This window comes from Schistocerca americana, chromosome 4, assembly GCF_021461395.2.
Source record: "Schistocerca americana isolate TAMUIC-IGC-003095 chromosome 4, iqSchAmer2.1, whole genome shotgun sequence".
Taxonomy (NCBI): Eukaryota; Metazoa; Arthropoda; class Insecta; order Orthoptera; family Acrididae; genus Schistocerca; species Schistocerca americana.
In genome coordinates, this window is record NC_060122.1 from 795,218,255 (window position 1) to 795,239,842 (window position 21,588).

Genomic DNA, 21,588 nt, shown 5'->3' on the forward strand with positions numbered 1-21,588 from the left:
TGCAAGCCTTTCAGCGAATGGATCGACTTAGGATCATGAAAGCCCAGCGTGCAGCAGAGGAAATGACTTAAGAAGCAAGAGGCAGGAAAAGAAGGAAGCTTCTAGGTTTGCAGGATAGTCAAGAACAGGATCCAGATTAGAGTCTTGCATGACCGAGTAAGCGAGCACAAAATACGAAATGGGGCGAGCACACCCTCTTGATAGGCTGCCCGCACTAGTTCTAGTGACCGAGCATAGATGCCGTGACCGAATACGTAGCACGTAACTTCAAACACATTACACGTGTCATTATCCGTGTGGTGTGTCTCTCTCTGTAATCATGCAGCGCGAGGAACCCAATGCAGTAAGATATAAGACTGAAACCAATGTTTACACACTGAAGAAACTGGAAGGTCTAAAAGGCCTAGTATGGAGTAAATTTCTGTTGGTTGTAGACGAAAACAGTGCGTCTACTGGGTACGCATCGTGCATAAACTGCTCCACATTATTGTGTTTCCAGTCGGGAACCACTCATTTAATGAAACACAGTTGCAAGAAACATGACAAAGGTACAGCTCCTTCACGGATATCAGCAGTAATAAAAAATTGTATTACAGCAAAGTGTGTTGCAATGTGTGCTAAAGATATGAGACCTTTTCATGTTGTTTCCGGTGAAGGTTTCAGAGAACTAGGCCAAGAATTAGCACATCTAGGTGCGCATTATGGAGAAGTTAACGTGGCAGATGTCATGCCACATCCCTCTGCTATAAGCAGACATGTCAAAGAACGAGCTGATGAAATACGAAACAGCATAATGCCTTCTGTTATTGCAGAAGTTATTAATAAAATATGTGCTGCGACAGATATGTGGACTGGTTCGCAAAATCCGGTGCACTATTTAACGCTTGCAACACATAACATTAACACAGATTGGTGTCTTGTGAACAATGTTTTATTTACAACAAAATTCCCGGGAGTTAAGAAGACGGGAGTAAATATTATGATAGAAATTGAAGAGAGGATGGCTGATTGGGACATTTCGCCGGACATGTTGCAAAGTTTTGTTTTGGTCTCCGACCAGGGTGCCAATGTAATAAAGGCTTTGGAAAATCACGAAAGGATTCCTTGTGCTGCTCATTGTATAAACACACACCTAGCCATGGTTTCGATGAAGATAACTTCTTGCTAAATCATGCCCCGAACATCGCATCAACAATAAATACTGCAAAATGCATTATAAGGTACATTAAGAAAAGTAACCTCTGCTCGTCTTTGAAATCTTCGTTGAAACTAGAGGCCTACACACGCTGGAACAGCTTGTACACTATGCTGGAATCCTTACACACTCTATTATCATAGATCGTTCAAGTACTGTGTCATCACCACTCAGAAAGAGAGTTCGTTTCAAGGAATGGAGGAACAACAGATCATCCGCAGCAGATGAAGTAGATCTCTACATTTTAATGTACCCCGGAGATGATGATGATATCTTAAAAAAATGGTTCAAATGGCTCTGAGCACTATGGGACATAACATCTTAGGTCATCAGTCCCCTAGAACTTAGAACTACTTAAACCTAACTAACCTAAGGACATCACACACATCCATGCCCGAGGCAGGATTCGAACCTGCGACGTAGCGGTCCCGCGGTTCCGGACTGCAGCGCCTAGAACCGCACGGCCACCATGGCCGGCGATGACAGCTTAAAGTGGGGGAGCAGACATGAAACAGATCTGCCAGGCCTGGGTGCAGCTGCATGACGTATTTTATGTATCCAAGCAACAAGCGCACCTAGTGAAAGATGCTTTAGTAAAGCCGGCATGTTACTAACAAATCGCCGCAGCCAATTAAATGCGGAACGCGTTAGTGATTTACTGCTGATAAACAATAACTATAATTTAGTTTCTGTTGCAAACATGTGAAAAGTACGACAAGTCACGTCTGTAAATGTTTAATGTTCTTTGTATGCTTTCTTTATGAAGATGGTTGTCTTCTAGATTATAGGGACAACACTTATTTAATGTTTCCTATTAATGAAAGGAAAAATATATCTTCTGTTTGGAAATGAGACTCGTCTTCTATCCACGATTGTATTGAAATATCATTTTACTTCCCAATTGCTTTATGAATTTAGCTGTGTCAAGTACCCGTTCTTGGAAACGTTACTTTTGTATTAAAAGAGAGAGAGAAAGAGATAAATACATTGCGCGCGCGCGTGTGTGTGTGTGTGTGTGTGTGTGTGTGTGTGTGTGTGTGTGTGTGTGTGTGTGTGTGAGAGAGAGAGAGAGAGAGAGAGAGAGAGAGAGAGAGAGAGAGAGCGCGCGCGAGCGATTTGCACAGTACAGTGCAGCGAGTCGGGGCGAGGCGAGACGTCAGCGGTGACCGGTCATGCTCGGTTATCCGCGTGTCCGGAATCCGGACATCAGACATGGGGCGAGTACGTGACCGAGCCGAGTCGTGTGGGGCCGGACACGAGCGGCTCGGTCCCCCGTCAACAGGCGAGCAGTGACCGGTCAAACATTGAGCGTTGCAGCACTCTAATCCAGATAATGCTGATTATGGGCAATAAAATGTTTGAACTTGATTTGCCGGAAATGACATTTTTAAAACTTGACCCATTATCTCGGGAACTATTACAGATACATATCTTTAATTTTACACTATGTTACCACTTAGTATACTGCAGCTACTGAACCCCCCAAAACATCTCTACCTCTAATGGTTTATTACTTACGGAAGAAAAAGTGAACTTTTAAAAGAAAATGACTGAACAACATTTTAAAATTCGTAACTAGTTAATTATTTCTCTGTACATTTTAATCCTGGTTCTGTAATCAGACAAGGAGTGATACTATACATTCCAAAAATTTCAGATCTCTGTCACAGGTTCTGAGATAATGGGTCATCAATACTGCAAATTTAACACTGGGTATAGGACGCACGTACTCCCCTTAAGGGCTTGCTGGGAGGATTTCTCTGAAGTAGCTTCAGGCACGGAGGAAGACCGTGAAGCTCATCGTATAGCAGTTTTTGGCTTCTTTAGCCACTGGCGAGTGTCCACTGTGGCATTAGTATAGACCTTGGGAGAGAGGGTCCCAAGGGAACCCTTCCACACGAGAGGAGCCAAAGGACGCTGTTGCTTCTCCGGGTGAGGGGAGTGGACCGATGTCCCCTATGTATGGGAGTCCTTGCCCCCAATGTAGGTGCTTTGGGAGCAACAGAAGATTTTCCCCTACCACCAAGGGGACACGTTTTCTGGAGGCCTGGAGCACCCACTGTTCGTGGCACAGTGTGGTACGACTGGTACTTGTAATGGCGATGGTAATGCAGCTGCAGCATATGTGGACGTCAACCAAACAGGGTGTAATCTTTCAAATTTACTTTTGGCGTCTTGGTATGTCAACTGGTCCAGGGTCTTGTGCTTCAGGATTTTCTGCTCCTTTTGCTCTCCGCAGCTGATACAAGTTGGAGGAGGCGCACAGGGAGTATCTGTATGCAGTGGACATCCGCAGTCTCGACATGTGGCGTTGGAAGTGCAGCGGGAAGACATGTGCCCGAACTTCCAGCACTTAAAGCACCACATAGGGGGAGAACCATATGGTTTAACATCACAGCGATAAAACATTAACTTGACCTTTTCACGCAATGAATCTCCCTCAAAGACCAAGATGAAAGCACCAGTAGCAACCCTGTACTCTTTGGGTCCCCTATAAAAGCGCCAGATGATATTAATATTCACCATTCTAGACTGGCGCGGTGCTCGTCGTCAGACTGCAAGGAGGAGGTCGCAATGGAAAATAATCCCCTGGACCAAGTTGAGGATTTTATGGGAAGTGACAAACAGGAATACCACCCAGTCAGTCACAAGCGAGTAACGCCCGGTATTGTGCTGAGGACGCTGTCTGAATCAAGACTGCACCGCTTCTAATCTTGGACAGCGCTGTCACTTCCCCGAACTTATCCTCAAGATGTTCAACAAAAAAATTGAGCCTTCATACGTAGAGAGGAGTCCTCGTCCATTCTGCTACAGACTAAATACCGAGGACAATATGGCTCTCTTCTTTCTGTAGCCCTACGTTCCTCCCATGGTGTAGTGAGGGAGGAAAACCGTTCAGGGTCAACTCTGCAGCATTGTACTCCATCTTGCCCTTCTTAGAGACTGCTGGCGCCGTACGGTCACCAGCAAGAGATGACTTAGTCCACTTCATTGTGGGTTATCCGCCCTGATGCCACCGACTCCGATCAGGGGCTCTCCCCACGGGCGCCACCAAGCCACAGCAATGGCCAACTGCCATAATGGACATTGCTGGGAGTCCTGATGCCCCAGGAAGACAGGCATCTACTCCTTGGCATGCGTGGGGAGTTTACAGCTCAGGCATCAGCAGTGCGATCGCTGTGTTGTCTGGGGGCTACCACAAAATGGGTACATGATTGCCCCACCACAACGGACTGGCTACCGTGCTGGATATTGGGCGCAGAGAAATCCAACACTGTCTTGGGGGCGAAAGAGGACAGGAGACAACGGAAGAAGATGACATACCCCAGAAAGTTTCATCGCCCAAATAGCTCAACTAAAGGTGGAGATGCAAAGCCATGACAAGAGGTTCAGGAGATCAAATCTAAGGGCACTATGGTTAACTCGTGCAACACGTAAGGCCCTGTATGGCCTGCACTTCTGTGGAATTTGGAGAGTGGCACATCAAACCATAAAATGGGACCTGAACTTATAGGGCCGAGAAGTGAGACTCCTTTTAGTCGCCTCTTGCGACAGGCAGGGATACCTCTGGCATATTCTAAGCCCTGGACCCGCAGAGGGGCATTTCAAACTTCTGCATCGCAAAAGGAGACAATTACCAGGTTTCGAAATGTGATCCTTTGCGTTGTACAGTGTATTAACTGTGGTGCTAAGTCTTGCACGTGAGCTGTGAGAGCGTGTTTTAGCCATTTTGTATGATATTTCAACGTGAGCAGCTTTTAAATACACGTTCACAGACTGCTGTAGTTCCGTTCAATATTTTTACCAGAGCGGACGATCGGCGCGAAAACTAATTTGTTAGTCCTGGAAAAGACGTTGGCCCCGCACCGCCGTTCACACCCGGAATTAATGTGGTCCTTCCTCTCTTCACACAAACCTCTCACATTTGAACTCGTGAATTGTCTGTACAGGACTTCGCGACCCTTCCCAAACTAGTTCCGTTCCTCAGTGGTCTGACGAGTTCGACAGACACTGTCACTTCTCACCATTGCAAGTCTTCAAGCATAGTAAGTGTTTAAGAAGTTCAATCTAAATTCCTGTTGATTACTACAGATTAGTACTATATCTGAATGTGTGCTACATTACAATGTGCTTTCTCGACCTTCGTCACTTTCGCGAGACATTTCTATTATCGTAGACAATCGTCACGAAGCAATGATATCAGCCATGCTGCAAATGCTTCCTCCTGCGACCAACTTCAGGTTTAAAGACACCAGCATCTGATTGCAATCGTCCCGCATCTGTGCAGAGGAAGGAGATTCACCAAAAATCATTTTTATGAATTTATTAGCAGACCAACCACTAAACTCTGAAATTGGTTTGGCATTGAATTCCATAAACATTGTAGATGCTTGGTGGATTTTGTTCCACTACAAAATGGTTATTATACAAGAACTCATTAGGTCCTCTTCAGTTACAACTGTCATGCTATTAAATTAAAAATAATTATAAACTCTTGAGGTGTGGAGGGAGTGGGGGGAAGGGAAGGGGGCAAGAGTGTACTCAAATGTTGAAATGTGTGTGAACAGCTAAGGGACCGAACTGCTGAGGTCATCAATCCCTTGACTTACACACTACTTTAACTTAAGCTCACACACCACACACACACACACCCCACACCACACAACCCAACCCACCACACCACACCACACCACACCACACCACACCACACCACACCACACCACACCACACCACACCACACCACACCACACCACACCACACCACACCACACAACCCAACCCACCACACCACACCACACCACACAACCCACCACACCACACCACACCACACCACACCACACCACACAACCCAACCCACCACACCACACCACACAACCCACCACACAACCCACCACACCACACCACACAACCCACCACACCACACCACACAACCCACCACACCACACCACACAACCCACCACACCACACCACACAACCCACCACACCACACCACACAACCCACCACACCACACCACACAACCCACCACACCACACCACACAACCCACCACACCACACCACACAACCCACCACACCACACCACACAACCCACCACACCACACCACACAACCCACCACACCACACCACACAACCCACCACACAACCCACCACACCACACCACACCACACAACCCACCACACCACACCACACCACACAACCCACCACACCACACCACACAACCCACCACACCACACCACACAACCCACCACACCACACACGCCAGAGAGCGGACTCGAGCCCCCGGCGGAAGGGGCTGCGCTATCCGTGACATGGCGCATCTAACCATGCGACCACTCTGCGCGGCGGGTGGGAGTGTACTGATAAAGGTCATGTTACCAATCGTCCACAAAAGCCTTGATTAGCAATTTATGCACCGTGCATGCTAGAAAATTGTTCGTGAAATTTATAATGCACTATAACTTTTTCTGGTAAAATGAAACCACTTAGATTTTTAATTTCAAGAAACAAGATTAAGTCAATCACTACATGCAATATCTTTATAGACGCACTACAAACCTCTACTCAACCCAAGGATTTCATCCATAACACAGAAGTGTTAAGGAGCCAAACGCAAAATTTGCGAATTAAAAATGCCGATTATTGTGGCTATACTATCAGTAGCTGCAGGCTATCTTGTTTGGATCCAGTGCAGAAAATGTCACATTTAAGACCATGTCACATAGGAAACAAATTTTACTGTCTGTATAACACACAAGAAAAACAAAATTCTGTAGAATTTTAAAAACTTGTCGACATGTTAAATAATTGCGCCTACTTACATTAGTACTAATTCCGTTAAGTTTCACCGACTTCAATACTTTGTCAAAATTATGCAAATGGTGGTCTAAAACATTTAGAGAAAAGTATGCATATTGCAGTACGACAACATGATACTAGAAGCTGGCCCCACCCTCTGTGATGTCTCAACATTACATGTTATGGCTAGTTGGTTTTGGGGGTTAAGGTACTAAGGAGCGAGACCATCAGTCACTCGTGCAACGGGAAATGAAATCCACATGGAGTTAGTGGAGCTTATTTGGTTCCATTGCGATAGTATCAGGACTGGTAAAATCGACATAAACCCTGAAGCCAGATATAAGAAATAAATTAAAGAGAGGTAAAAATATGATTTGGGCTAGTCTGCAGGTCAGGGGGCAGAGGAGAATCATCACCCCCACGTCTGACCTCCAACTCTACGTACAGAGAGACAGTAAAAAATAATTCCTTCTAGCCGCGAGGTCTGCAACAGTGAAACTGGAAAGGCTAAAAACATAATGAACGCCAGTAAGACCGACAATAGTAAAATATGGTAGAGAGTTAGAGGGGTGGGCAACGTCTAGTGTCCCCGGGACTCGGCATGTGACGAGGGGTGTCATCTGCACAACCGTCCCATTCCCGATCCGTTTTGGTCAGGCCGTTAAAGATCGAAACAGAACCAATTTTCCCGAAGGAAGCTTAAAAAAAATTCAACTGTTCTTTTATCATTAGCTAGTATCAAGGATAAGGGGTACTTGAGGTCTTGCCTTCATATTAGTGCTATATGATAGGGAAGTCCTAAGAAAGTAAAATAAGATGCAGCAGAAGAAGGGTCTAACCGCATCCAAAAGCAATTAAACCTAGTTAAAGAAGTATGACCGGCGCGGATGGCTTCGCCAAGCACCCTATCCTACCTGGAGGCAGTTCAAAACATTGGATTATAATGAAGACAGTTTTCTCGGGGAAAATTAAGAACCAATTAAATTCTCCGTGCGTTGTTATCCAACACCAGAAGGAAAGAATTCGAAGGAAGGAAGAGCCACACGAATATAAAACTGTGGGTTAATCTGGTGTGATCGATGTGGAGGCGGCAAACAACGTTGGATTCTTTTTGAGACAAACGGAAGGAGGAGTACCATACTGCAGTAGTCACCTTGATAGCGCGGAGTTTATTAGAGGGTGCAGTAGCCAACCAGATGTAATTTTATCACCCACTGAGCAGAGGCCCTAGTTGCACCCACAAATCCGCACCCGAGATCGTCAGAGCTAGTTGTATTTTGAGTGCTGAATTGAAAACTGTTTTTGGTTTTTTCTGTCAGGGATAGTTTATGAGTAATCACAATTTTATTTCTATTTTCAGTTTCTGATACAGTGCAGCAAACGTAAGGTGAAATTCGACAAACAAATGCACATCTTTATGATGTTGTAAGTTCATCACACTAATGGAGGGTGGGATCTAACACAGTAACCTTTGTGTATACACTTTGAAGCATTTATTTTACATGAGAAATTACAGAAAATTGACAATGAGCCACTGCCTTGTAATGCACATCACTTTTTTCTCTTATATTGTGAATCTTTCTTCTCTCGAATGATATTCCAGCAATAATCTGCTAACATAGAAGGTACCCAATTCCCTTCATAGCGCCTTTCTATGGTAGAGATGTCTTTATGGAATCGTTCCCCATATTCATCCGATACGTCACTACAACTCTCTGTGAAGATACATATGATGGACTCTCATCTGGACTACTTCAAAGACATATTGCACCCCAAATCCTGATACGCTTTGATCATATACTTCACCATTGCTTTGTAGTTAGTAGCTCTTCATCTTCCGAGGAAGTTTTCCATCATCATCTTTAAACAATCCCATGCGGTTTTTTCTTTATAAGTTAAACATGCTTCAAAATTTGCATCTTTCTGCAGCTCCCTGATTTGTGGGCCCACAAATACACCTTCCTTTATTTTTGCAGCTGAAAGACCGGGGAATTTGGTAGCTAGATATGCAAACCCACAGCCTGTTGGATCCATGGCCTTCACGAATTGTTTCATCAGGCCAAGTTTGATGTGAAGCGCTGGAAGTAGTATATATTCAGGAGCTACCAGACTTTCACGTTGTACATTCTTTTCGCCAACTTTCCATCTTCGCCTAGGCCATTTCTTTTTCACGTAGTGAGAATTTCGGTCTCGACTATCCCACTCGCAAAGAAAACAGGCATACTTTGTGTAGCCTTGTTGCGTTCCCAGTACCATAGCAATTACCTGGAAATCTGCACATATTTTCCATTTGTGTTCATTGTATTTTAATGAATTTAGCATCCTTTGTACGAATTCGTAATTGTCTTTTGTCAAACTAGCGTAAGCTACTGCAACAGAGGGTATTTTATTTCCGTAATGGAGCAAAACACCCTTCAGACTTGTTTTCGATGCATCTATGAAAAGTCTCCACTCCTGTGAAATATAAGAGCAGTTCAGCACTTTCATCAGGCCAGCAACATCATTGCAAAATGTCAGTGCTTCGTCAGTTGAAAAATAAGAAATAAAGGCATGTTCTCTGTGCCTGAACACACTGATTTTAGTACTTTGGTGCAGTAGATTATACTCTTGTAATCTTGAACCAATCAGCTGCGCCTTTTGTTTACTTAGTCCTAGATCACGTACTAAATCATTTAAATCTGCCTGTGTTAACAAATGTGGGGATGACTCACTTGTGCAGTGATATAAAGAATCTCATCTGTGATTTCTTCAGTACTACTTATTTCACTGTCACTCGGAATTTGACCTCGAGCTCTTGAAGGTACTGGAAGGTTGTCGGAATGCTGCACTGGCATTCTAGCTGAAGGCAGATCTGGGTAAACAATGTGCCTCCTCGACTTTTTGTTTGTAAAACCCTGAATTTTTGTTAGACAGAAATAACAATCAGTAACATGGTCCTTAGGCTCCCACCACACCATGGGAACAGCAAACAAGGCCACATTCTCTTTACCTTTCCACCACTGAATTAGTTTGCAGTAACATGTAGCACAACAGAAATGTGGTGCCCATTCTTTGTCTCCTACCTCAACTCCAAAGTAATGTTTGTATGCTTTCTTTATGACTGAAGAAATTATCTTCCTATTTATGGCAAAAGTGAACTTCCCACAGAGTAGCAGAAGTTGTCCGGCTTATATCGACTTCCACGACGACGTGGCATTTCTGCAAATTTAAAAATACCACTTTGGTAATACACCTGTATTAAATTGATAGTAGGGAACTAGAGGAACGCTGCTGTGTAAAAACAAGCAGTCATTTTACCTTCAGCACCAGGCTCAATCAGTTTACACACAGGAACTAAAAAATTCACCCGTGCTCGGAAATATGACAGACAATTATTTGTCAGCCGAAACACCCACTCGTTAAGACTGACACAAATTGCGGCTAACACCACTGTTGTAAACTCGATGCACCTGCCCCTAGGAGGCGTGAAGCTTTACTGCCGAGGCAGCGACCGGCTGTCGCCGTTCGAGTTAATGAGATGTTTCAGGTGGTCTTAATGAAATAGGTGTGGCGGTGGATAACCTAATGATGTCTGATTCTTCCCACCTGCTGTTGCACAAGAAATTATCACGTTCTATTATCACTACTGGATGCGGCAACATACCCGTATTTCTCTGTAACGTCTGTGTTTGCCATGAATTGTGAATATACATATACGAGGTGTGGCTAGAAAAAAACCGGACTAGTACTGGTGAAACAATAAAACGAATGCAATAAGGCTGAAAGTCGCGTGGCCTGTCACGTGACTCTCGCTCCGCCTACTGCTCGAGTTTCATCTGCCTCCTGCACTCAGTCTGCCCGTGGCGTCTGTTTTAAGTAGTTGACGTTTTGTCTGTGCGTCGGAAAATGTTGAGTGTACAGAAAGAACAGCGTGTTAACATCAAATTTTGTTTCAAACTAGGAAAATCTGCAAGTGAAACGTTTGTAATGTTACAACAAGTGTACGGCGGTGATTGTTTATCGCGAACACAAGTGTTTGAGTGGTTTAAACGATTTAAAGATGGCCGCGAAGGCACCAGTGATGATACTCACACTGGCAGACCATTGTCAGCAAAAACTGATGCAAACATTGAAAAAATCGGTAAACTTGTTCGACAAGATCGCCGTTTAACAATCAGAGCAGTGTCTGAGTTAACAGGAGTTGACAAGGAAAGTGTTGGGCAGATTCTTCATGAAAGTTTCAACATGAACAAAGTGTGTTCAGAAATGGTTCCAAAGTGTCTCACAATTGAACAGAAGGAACGCCGAAGAATGATTTCTTCTGACATCCTGGAAAACATTGAAAGTGATCCCACCTTCTTACAAAATGTTATTACTTGCGATGAATCGTGGTTTTTTACTTACGATCCCGAAACTAAACGCCAATCGATGCATTGGAAAACTCCTGGTTCTCCACGACAAAAAAAGCACGAATATCAAAATCGAAGGCAATGATGATTGTTTTTTTTTTTTGACATCAAAGGGATTATGCACATTGATTGGGTACCAGAGGGACAAACAGTGAATCAGCATTACTACATTAGCGTCCTGGCTACCCTACGTGAGCGAGTACGGAGAAAACGGAACGATGTGTGGAGAAAAAAGTAATGGATCCTTCACCAAGACAATGCCCCAGCTCACAGTGCGTTGTCAGTGAAGACGTTTTTGGCAAAACACAACATTCCCACCTTAGATCATCCACCCTACTCACCTGATTTGGCCCCCTGTGACTTTTTTCTTTTCCCTAAAGTCAAGTCAGCTTTGAAAGGAACTAGATTTGAGACTGTTGAAGCAGTAAAAGAAAAAGCGACGGAAGTTATGTATGGACTTACCGAAAATGATCTGCAGCATTGCTGTGAACAGTGGAAAATTCGTATGGAACGGTGTAGAGACCGAGGAGGAGAGTACATTGAAGGAGATAACATGAAATTGTAAATAATTGTAAATAAATGTTTTTTCCAGCATCAGTCCGATTTTTTTCTAGCCGCACCTCGTATATACATATATACATATTACATAAAAAGTATCCCTGACAACGATATTTTGATAACATATTTGAATTTCCCACGGTAAAATGGTCTAGAAGCATATACCTTAATATCAGAACTACAACCCATGTCGAACAGTGTTATCGGCCATTTATCATCATGCACGATCTTTTGAATATCATTGGCACCGCAAAACTGGAACCATACAAATTGCAGAAATAGCTACAGAACAGGACTAAGAACTATCCCAAAATCAGGTTAAGTGAAGCTTTATTTCATCACACATATCTGAAGCACTAATAAAGAGTTCTGTCATCGAATTTTTTAAAGATTAACCGCCACAATATTTAACACCATTGTGGTAAAGAAAAACAATTCAGTTGTCGTAAAAACCATCCTATTTGCTATACTCGTTTGCCGAATAATGACTATGTCCGTGTCTTTCTCAGATGGACGAAAGCGGATTCAGCTGGTACCAGTACAGGGTGCCACAGAAGTAATGGTCAATATTCAGATATCTGACAGGAATGATCATTCGGATCAAGAAAGTCTACTAAACATGGGCTCTAAAATTCGTAACTCAATATCTACGAGCACTTCACCTTCGATACTGTGAAACAAATCTCTTCTACAGCGCGCTCTTTGCTTTTCATACTTAAGTAAGACGTACTATTGACGAAAAACAAGAAAGAATTGTCCTGTAAACACAGCTTCTAAAATGCACAATTTAAGAGCAATGAGCACTTGTTAAAAAATGGTTCAAATGGCTCTGAGCACTATGGGACTTAACATCTTAGGTCATCTGTCCCCTAGAACTTAGAACTACTTAAACCTAACTAACCTAAGGACATCACACACATCCATGCCCGAGGCAGGATTCGAACCTGCAACCGTAGCAGTCCCGCGGTTCCGGACTGAAGCGCCTAGAACCGCACGGCCACCACGGCCGGCTGAGCACTTGTTAATAGAGATTTGTTAAAGAGTAGCGAGAATGAAAAATTGCTAATATCTCTTAAGGTATGCATTTTGGAGCTCATGTTAACTGGGCATATTTTGTTTTGGTCTATAATAAGGCTTCTCAAAATACGGAAAGCGAAGAGTTTGCAGCAGAAGAGATTTGTTTCACATTATCTAAGATTAAGTAATCATGCATTTTAGAGCCCATGTTTACTAGACTTTTTGCTTCATGTGACTTTATGACATGCTAGTTTAACGTACTAAATCTTCTGCCAAGCTTGTAACTGTCCGCAGTGTACCACTAATACATAAAGAAGACACTGGAAGCAAAAATGTCTGTTAAGCGACAAGCTTATTTGTTGCGGCGATAACAATGAAACAGGTAAGTGGCTTTATGAAATGCAATCAATTAATTTGAGGTAAAACTGGTTTAGTACGCATTTGAAAGAGCTATTGATACAAACTTACCTCTTTGCCCTTCGTCTCTCCTCTCTCTATCCATTCTACCGTCACACTACGAGTTTGGAGATTTACCCCGGAAACTACAGCGGCGTGTACACGCCCTGAAACAGAAAGAAAAACATATTTAAAGTAATGCAGCCTTCATCTGTTCGTTAGCAAAGAACTAGTGTCATGTCTGGAACTGCAACAAGTAATTAGGGAGACTTCCATCAAATTTTTTATTTTCCCCATTAAACTTTATATAAACTGTGTTACGGAAGAACGCTTCAGGACACGGTGATTTAACTTCAGAGTAAAGTTTACTGCACTTCTGGAAGCATTCATTTCTCCCCGTCCCTCTCCTCACAACGGACGGACCACAAGAACTTGGTTTCGTTCCACAGTTAAGGCCTCAGGTATTACCCAAGCTGTTCAGAACTATTGACATTCGCTCTTTGCGGGCAATATACGAGGGTTGCCCAGTAAATAATGCCCCATATTTTTTTTCTCCAGAAGTATTTATTCCACAACAATCAAATTTACGTATGTGAAAGACTGATGTTTTGTCTACTTGCTTTATTTTTCCACATAATCTCCTTCAAGTTCGACGGCCTTTTTCCAGCGAGACACAAGAGCGTGTATTCCCTGCCGGTAAAAATCTGTACTCTGCCTACGGAGCCAGGTTGTCACTTCGTGAATCACTTCTTCGTCATCGGCAAAACGTCTTCCACGAATGAAATTCTTCATTGGCCCAAACAAGTGAAAGTCTGAAGGAGCCAAATCGGGGCTGTAGGGTGGATGGGGTAACACTATCCAACCCACTTTCGCGATGTGTTCACAAGTCCTCAAACTTGTGTGAGGACGGGCGTTATCATGCTGAATCAAAACATCCTGTGGGTTAACATGACGCCCAAGGCGCCGGAAGCGCTGCTTAAGTTTGTCTAATGTTTTGACATAAGCCTCTGTCGAGTCGTAATGCGTCGATCCCGTCGAATGAGAACATCAGCCCGCTGCAACATGTCAGGCGTGACAGCCGTGGGAGGCCTTCCCGACCGCGGCAAATCTCGGAGCTCCGCAGCACCGCCCTCTGATGCTTTCACCCTCTGTGCCCAGCGACCAACAGTACTCCTATCGACTGCAGATGTTCCGTAGACTTTGCACAAGCGTTTATGAATATTGTCCACGGTTTCTTCCTCTGCTACAAGAAATTCAATCACTGCACGTTGTTTATGACGGATGTCACCTGCAGACGCCATTTTAGAACATTCCTACACCACCGCTCTCTGTCGGAGGAAATTGAAACTTTGCATACACACGCGGGAAACTTCAAATAACTCGCACCTAAAGTGTCACATTTCTAATATTTTTTATTTCGGAGAAAAAAATATGGGGCATTATTTACTGGGCAACCCTCGTAACTGCGGTGGACCTGTGTTTCGTGCACTGCACGGTGTGGTAAGAGACCGAAGGGGCCCACACATTACATAATGATCCGCCCAAATATGAACGCCTTACTAAGGTAGTGAGCTGTTTTAGCGACTAGTTAGCTGAGAAGAGGGACTGACCGTCGGCCGCCTCCGGACGCCGCCTGCGACCGTTCTGGGCGGAGAGGCACTTGCAGCACTTGCCGAGCAGGCCCATCGCAGCACCCACCCGACTCGGCGGCATCAGCAACAGCGGCCAGTGGTGCGCCTCAGCGCCATCGCACTGCTTGCCAAGTCTCTCGCGGGCTACCAGGAACCGCGTACGTTGCCGCCACACGAGCGATCGAAGGACTGAAGCGGTGTGTCCACAAGCGCAGGTGAACCGGAAGCGCTGTATTTGTAACGCTGAGCACCCGATCGAAGTAATCAATGTGCGTACTCTACATGCTGACAGTAAATTCGCTGCTTTATTGTCGCACGGAAAGAGCCTGAATGAATTCGTGACGAAAGACTTCATCTGTCTTTGTTACAAGATTAGGGGAATGAATTGCGTACGGACTCTTCACAATCTGACAGGTTTTAATAACGGCGCCATGTCATTCCGTACCACGGATTCTCGCAGCAGCTTCTACCAAAATTGATTACATTGCGACGTAAGTGCCGTAGCTAGACAGCTGTGTATAGCTGCTAACCACAATTACGCTCTTACCCCCGTGAAATTTTAAAATACTTCTTACGCGAACCACTAGGTTGCCTCGCTAAAAGACAGAAGATCCTAATCTCTAGTCCAAGTTACAATGTCATAGGTTCTTGTTTTCCACGAAAAATCAAGCAGCACTATGACAACAGCACCAAAGCCTAAACAAAAAACTAACTAAGCACAGGAGATCGTCACATTTTTTGGCAGAAATAGAAGTCGCAATATTCGCATTTCCGAGCTACTGAGACAAAAATTGCCACAGCAAATGAAAAAACAGACACGGAGGCAGACATGAGAATGAAGACGAGAAGGTGCGCACGGCGGTGCACGGCACGCCACGGCAGTCGGTACGCGGCCTCGGCCCGCCCGCTATCGACTGGCGTGCGAGCCGCCTGCACCGCCGCTGCAGTCTTGTCCGCTACTTCTGCCGGCACGCGAACACCCGCGTCGTCTGCCGACCGAGCTTGGCGACTCGCAAATTACCTGCCCGAGATATGCCTTCGTCGCCCGTGCTTCCTCCAGTACTTTACTACTACAGTACTGGAAAGAAACTTACGACATCACAATAAAACGTAGCGCGCTGCAATCTTAGTGCGCATCTCCCATCGAGCAACGATAAGTGATGATAAAAGTGATGTTGGCCGTTGCTTTGATCCAATTATTAGATTTTGTTTAACTCACATCACTTTTTACACACTGTAAACTTACTATGTCAGTAACAAGCTGTTTAATAATCTGCTCCGATTGGCATGCGTTTAGCGTAAACACCACCTGTGAAATCGAATATTATACAGGCTATCACTAACGGCTGCTTTCCATGGTCTACCCGACGGGAGGCCCTAGCCACACGACATTTCCAATATCACCAAGCAGTCGACAAAATTGTAGGTTTACATAAATTCTGGCATATTTGTGTCAAAATAACAATTATCATTAACGGAAGTGTTTTAAGACGGGGTAATTATCTTCCGAGTTAAAGGTTTGATTTCTCACACATTACGAAATATTTAAACACAGTGTCACACCATTCGTAATCCAATACAAAGCATTGCTAATTGAAATTAGGTGGTTCAGTTTTTAAGACTACCACTTTAACCACAAGTCTTCACTTCCTTTCGATGATCTCCCCTGAATGAAACACTTTCAAGCTATACGGCCCACTGAAGTAACATCACAGGTGATTACAGGAAGACGTTCTACTCAACAAATCGCTTTTGGCTGAGCAGTTCTTCAGCTGAGGGAACAAGACCCGCTCTTACTGCTCTTATGTGCCTATACTGCACATGCACCCTACTACTGTCAGCTGCATACTAAATTATGTCCAGCAACTGGCTGTGAAAGCGTCGACGTTGGATGCCACAAAATTTCTTTCGTTAGTTATGAACGATATAGAATGTTAATGTTCTAATCGAATAAACTTAGCTACCTATTAATTCGCTATCTCTGTGTTCTTATATTCGCTAATCCGGGAAGAGTCATGACACACGCAGAACAAAAGAGTTTACGACCTGACGCGACAATCACGCGCTTTGCACCGTTCTGTCACTTTTTATGCTGCCCAGAAACAAATTTTATCAAAGATGACCGTACACAGCATCGAAAGGAGGAGATGCAGAGGTTAACGATTTGCCGAAACAGGTCACTGGAGAGAGAAGAAAGTAACTAGACAATTATGTAGAGCAAAATCGTTCGCGCCCTCAGCATTTACCTGAAGTTATTCAGGGATAATACACAGAATTCGGTAGGCTTTTAGAGCTTCGTTCTTCGACGGTAGGAGTCCCATATCTTGCGTTCTTACCATTTCTCCTGGTTCTTGACACTGAAACTTGTGTAACCAAAACGAAGACATTAAATAGGAGTTTACAGTTTTTTCGCAAGGTATGTTGTACTTGTTTCGATGTTTTAGGACAGTTCGTTAATATGTTTTCATTAACTGTTTTTGGACTAATTTTCATCGTTTATGGCTGTGCGTAATTGCCACTTTATCCTGCTGACTAAGCGGTATATGTAACTGCATTTCCGAAAGTCATCAATTCCTGGGAAATAAAATACCGAGTTACGATTTAATGATTACGTACGTTACTAGAAACTATTAGCCACATTTTTTAGAAACTTACAAAATTTTTCGCCACAAGGAAAAATATTATTTGCCCACTTAATGTTGTGAAGGACTGTACTAACGTACAGGGTTTGTAGAAATCAGGTCGACGTAATTAGAAACGATCCGTCCAGTTTTATGGCTCTTCCTATTGCGAAAGTACAAGTGCTATCTACGGAAACGTCTAAGATTGCTTAAGTTCCTACATCCTGTTCCGAAACAAGCACATCTGTTACTCCACCTTAAGTTTTATCTTTATCAGCATCTGAAGACAGGTTAGAATACGTACTCTCACGATGACGCCAACGTATTACAACAAGAATTGCTTTAAGAGAGAGCGAATGTGGATCCCTAAGTCTCTTATTACACAAATTTTATATTGTACGTGAATTAAGGAGGATGATAATGTGAGAGGTCAATTTACGAACATTGACCCTCTGCTCGTACGGTACTGTTCCAATCAATAGTTGACGGAATAGAAGCCTACTGAAAATAAAGGAAATGTGCTTAGAATGACGTTTGTCGATGTCTAAATCTCTATAGATGCAGCAGTAGTATAAATTGGACGAGGGCAATCTCCTTTCAAGATCCATAGCGGTATTATATTTCCACCTTTTACTTCATGGTTGCTCCGCAATTTGCAATTAAGTGCCTGGCTGACAGATCATCGAACCATCTCCAAGCTGTTTCTCAACAGCTCCACTCTAACGGTGTGCGCGAAAAACAAACACTTAAATCTTTTCGTGCGAGCTTTTATATCTATTATTTTATTGCAATGATCACTTCTCCCCTATGTAGGAGGACGCCAACAAAAAATTTTCACACTCTGAGGATAAAGTTGGTGATCGAAATTTCATAAGAAGGTCCTGCCGCAGCGAAAAATGACTGTTTTATTTACTGCCACACCAATTCGTGTACCACACCCGTGGCACTCTGTCCCGCATTTCGCTATACTACGTGTTGTCTTTCTTTGAACTTTATGTCCTCTGTCAGTCCCATCTGATGCGGATCCGACGCCGCACAACAATACTCCAGAAGAAAGCGGACAAGCTTGGTGTAAGCAGTCTCGTTAGTACATCTGTCAGTAAATCGCAGCCTTTGTTTTGCTTGTTCCATCGCATCGTCAATGTGATCACTCCAATTTAAGTCATATTTATAATCTCTAAGCATTTAGTTGAGTTTACAGCCTAATTTAGCGGATTCATTTAAGTACTCATACAGATTACTTCACACTTCTCATTATTTAGAATCAATTGCCACTTTTTGCACCATACGGATATCTAGCAAGCAAAAAGACCCAGTTTAAGAGTCCCGGCCGCAAAAGAAATTTTAATTCTTTTCTTCTGCTTCAACCATTACCTTATCAATCATTTTGCACGTCGTTTTTATCGTCCGACGACTTAACAAGACAGCAAATGACGGCATCATCTGAAAAACTATCTAAGAGCGCTACTCTGTCTCCTAAATCGTTTATGTAGATCAAGAACAGAAGAAAACCTTTCACACTTTCTCGGAGAACGCCAGATCCTACCCCTACCCCTACCCTATTCGACAACTTTCCGTCTATTACTACGAACTGCGACTTTTCTGACAGGAAGTCAGGAATCCAGTCGTACAACTGAGGCTATACTCCGTAGGCACGCAGTTTGGTTAGAAGACGCTTGTGAGGATCGGTGTCCAAAGCCTTATGGAAATCTAAAAATGTGGCATCAATTTGACATCCCGTTGATAGCACTCATTATTTCATGAGTATAAAGAGCTAGTTGTGTTTCACAAGAACGGTATTTTCTGAATCTGTGCTGACTGTGTGTCAAATTTTTTTTTTTTTTTTTTTTTTTTTTCGAGGTACTTCATAATGTTCGAATACAATATATGTTCCAAAATCCTACTCTAAATCGACGTTAGTGATATGGACCTGTAATTCAGTGGATTACTCCTATTTCCCTTTCTGGGTATTGGTGTGACTTGAGTAATTTTCCAGTATTTAGGTACGGATCTTGCTGTAAGCGGACAGTTGAATATAAATGCTAAATGTTGGGCTATTGTATCAGCACACTCAGAGGAACCTGACTAGTATACAATCTGGACCAGAGGCCTTGCCTTTATTAAGTGATTTAAGCTGTTTTGCTACACCAAGGATATCTACTATGTTTGTCTTCGCAGTTCTTGATTGGAAATCAGGAATATTTACTTCGTCTTCTTTGACGAAGGAGTATCGGAAAACCGTGTTTAATAACTCTGCATTAGTGGCACTGTCATCAACGACTTCACCGTTGTTATCGCGCAATGAAGGTATTGATTGCGTCTTGCCACTGTTGTACTTTATGTATGACCAGAATCTCTGTTTCCTGCCAGATTTCGAGGCACAGTTTAGTCGTGGAAACTATTAAAACTACCTCGCACTGTAGTTCGTGCTTTATTTTTCGTCAATCTTTAAGATTTTGCATTCTTTTAAATTTGGCATGTTTTTCTCAGACAAACGTGTGGTTCCTGAAGAGGGGCAGCAGCCTTTTCAGTAGTTGCATGGGCAACAGTCTGGATTATTGGCTGATCTGGCCTTGTAACACTAACCAAAACGGCCTTGCTGTGCTGGTACTGCGAACGGCTGAAAGCAAGGGGAAACTACAGACGTAATTTTTCCCGACAGCATGCAGCATCACTGTATGATTAAATGATGATGGCGTCCTCTTGGGTGAAATATTCCGGAGGTAAAATAGTCCCCCATTCGGATCTCCGTACGGGGACTATACAAGAGGATGTCGTTATTAGGAGAAAGAAAACTGGCGCTCTACGGATCGGAGCGTGGAATGTCAGATCCCTTAATCGGGCAGGTAGGTTAGAAAATTTAATAAGGGCAATGGATAGGTTGAAGTTAGATATAGTGGGAATTAGTGAAGTTCGGTGGCAGGAGGAACAAGACTTTTGCTCAGGTGAATAAAGGGTTATAAACACAAAATCAAATAGGGGTAATGCAGGAGTAGGTTTGATAATGAATAAGAAAAAAATAGGAGTGCGGGTAAGCTCCTACAAACAGCATAGTGAACGCATTAGTGCGGCCAAGATAGACATGAAGCCCACGCTTACTACAGTAGTACAAGTTCATATGCTATCTAGCTCTGCAGATGAAGAAATTGATGAAATGTATGATGAGATAAAAGAAATTATTCAGGTAGTGAAGGGAGACTAAAATTTAGTACTCATGGGTTACTGGAATTCGATAATAGGAAAAGGGAGAGAAAGAAACGTAGTAGGTGAATATGGACTGGGGGTAAGAAATGAAAGAGGAAGCCGTCTGGTACAATTTTGCACAGAGCATAACTTAATCATAGCTAACACTTGGTTCAAGAATCATAAAAGAAGGTTGTATACAAGGAAGAATCCCGGAGATACTAAAAGTTATCAGATAGATTACATAATGGTAAGACAGAGATTTAGGAACCAGGTTTTAAATTGTAAGACATTTCCAGGGGCAGATGTGGATTCTGACCACAATCTATTGGTCATGAACTGCAGATTGAAACTGAAGAAACTGCAAAAAGGCGGGAATTTAAGGAGATGGGACCTGGATAAACTGAAAGAACCAGAGGTTGTACAGAGTTTCAGGGAGCACGTATGGGAACAATTGACAGCAATGGGGGAAAGAAGTACAGGAGAAGACGAATGATAGCTCTGAGGGATGAAGTAGTAAAGGCAACAGAGGATCAAGTAGGTAAAAAGACGAGGGCTAATTGAAATCCTTGGGTAACAGAAGAAATATTGAATTTAATTGATGAAAGGAGAAAATATAAAAATGCAGTAAATGAAGCTGGCAAAAAGGAATACAAACGTCTCAAAAATGAGATCTACAGGAAGTGCAAATTGGCTAAGCAGGGATGGCTAGAGGGCAAATGTAAGGATGTGGAGGCTTATCTCACGAGGGGTAAGATAGATACTGCCTACAGGAAAATTAGAGAGACCTTTGGAGATAAGAGAAC

At 43.3% G+C, this 21,588-nt stretch overlaps 1 protein-coding gene across 4 annotated transcripts in view; it reads right to left on the reverse strand.

The window, feature by feature from the left end:
• The window catches only part of LOC124612304 (kinesin-like protein Klp10A), a 343,355-nt gene that overhangs the window by 195,635 nt on the left and 126,132 nt on the right, over positions 1–21,588 (reverse strand). For all 4 annotated transcript variants that reach the window (XM_047140416.1, XM_047140418.1, XM_047140417.1 and 1 more), the window contains exon 2: positions 13,420–13,514. In XM_047140416.1, the coding sequence (XP_046996372.1) occupies positions 13,420–13,514 (95 nt within the window). The remainder of the gene's footprint in view (positions 1–13,419; positions 13,515–21,588) is intronic.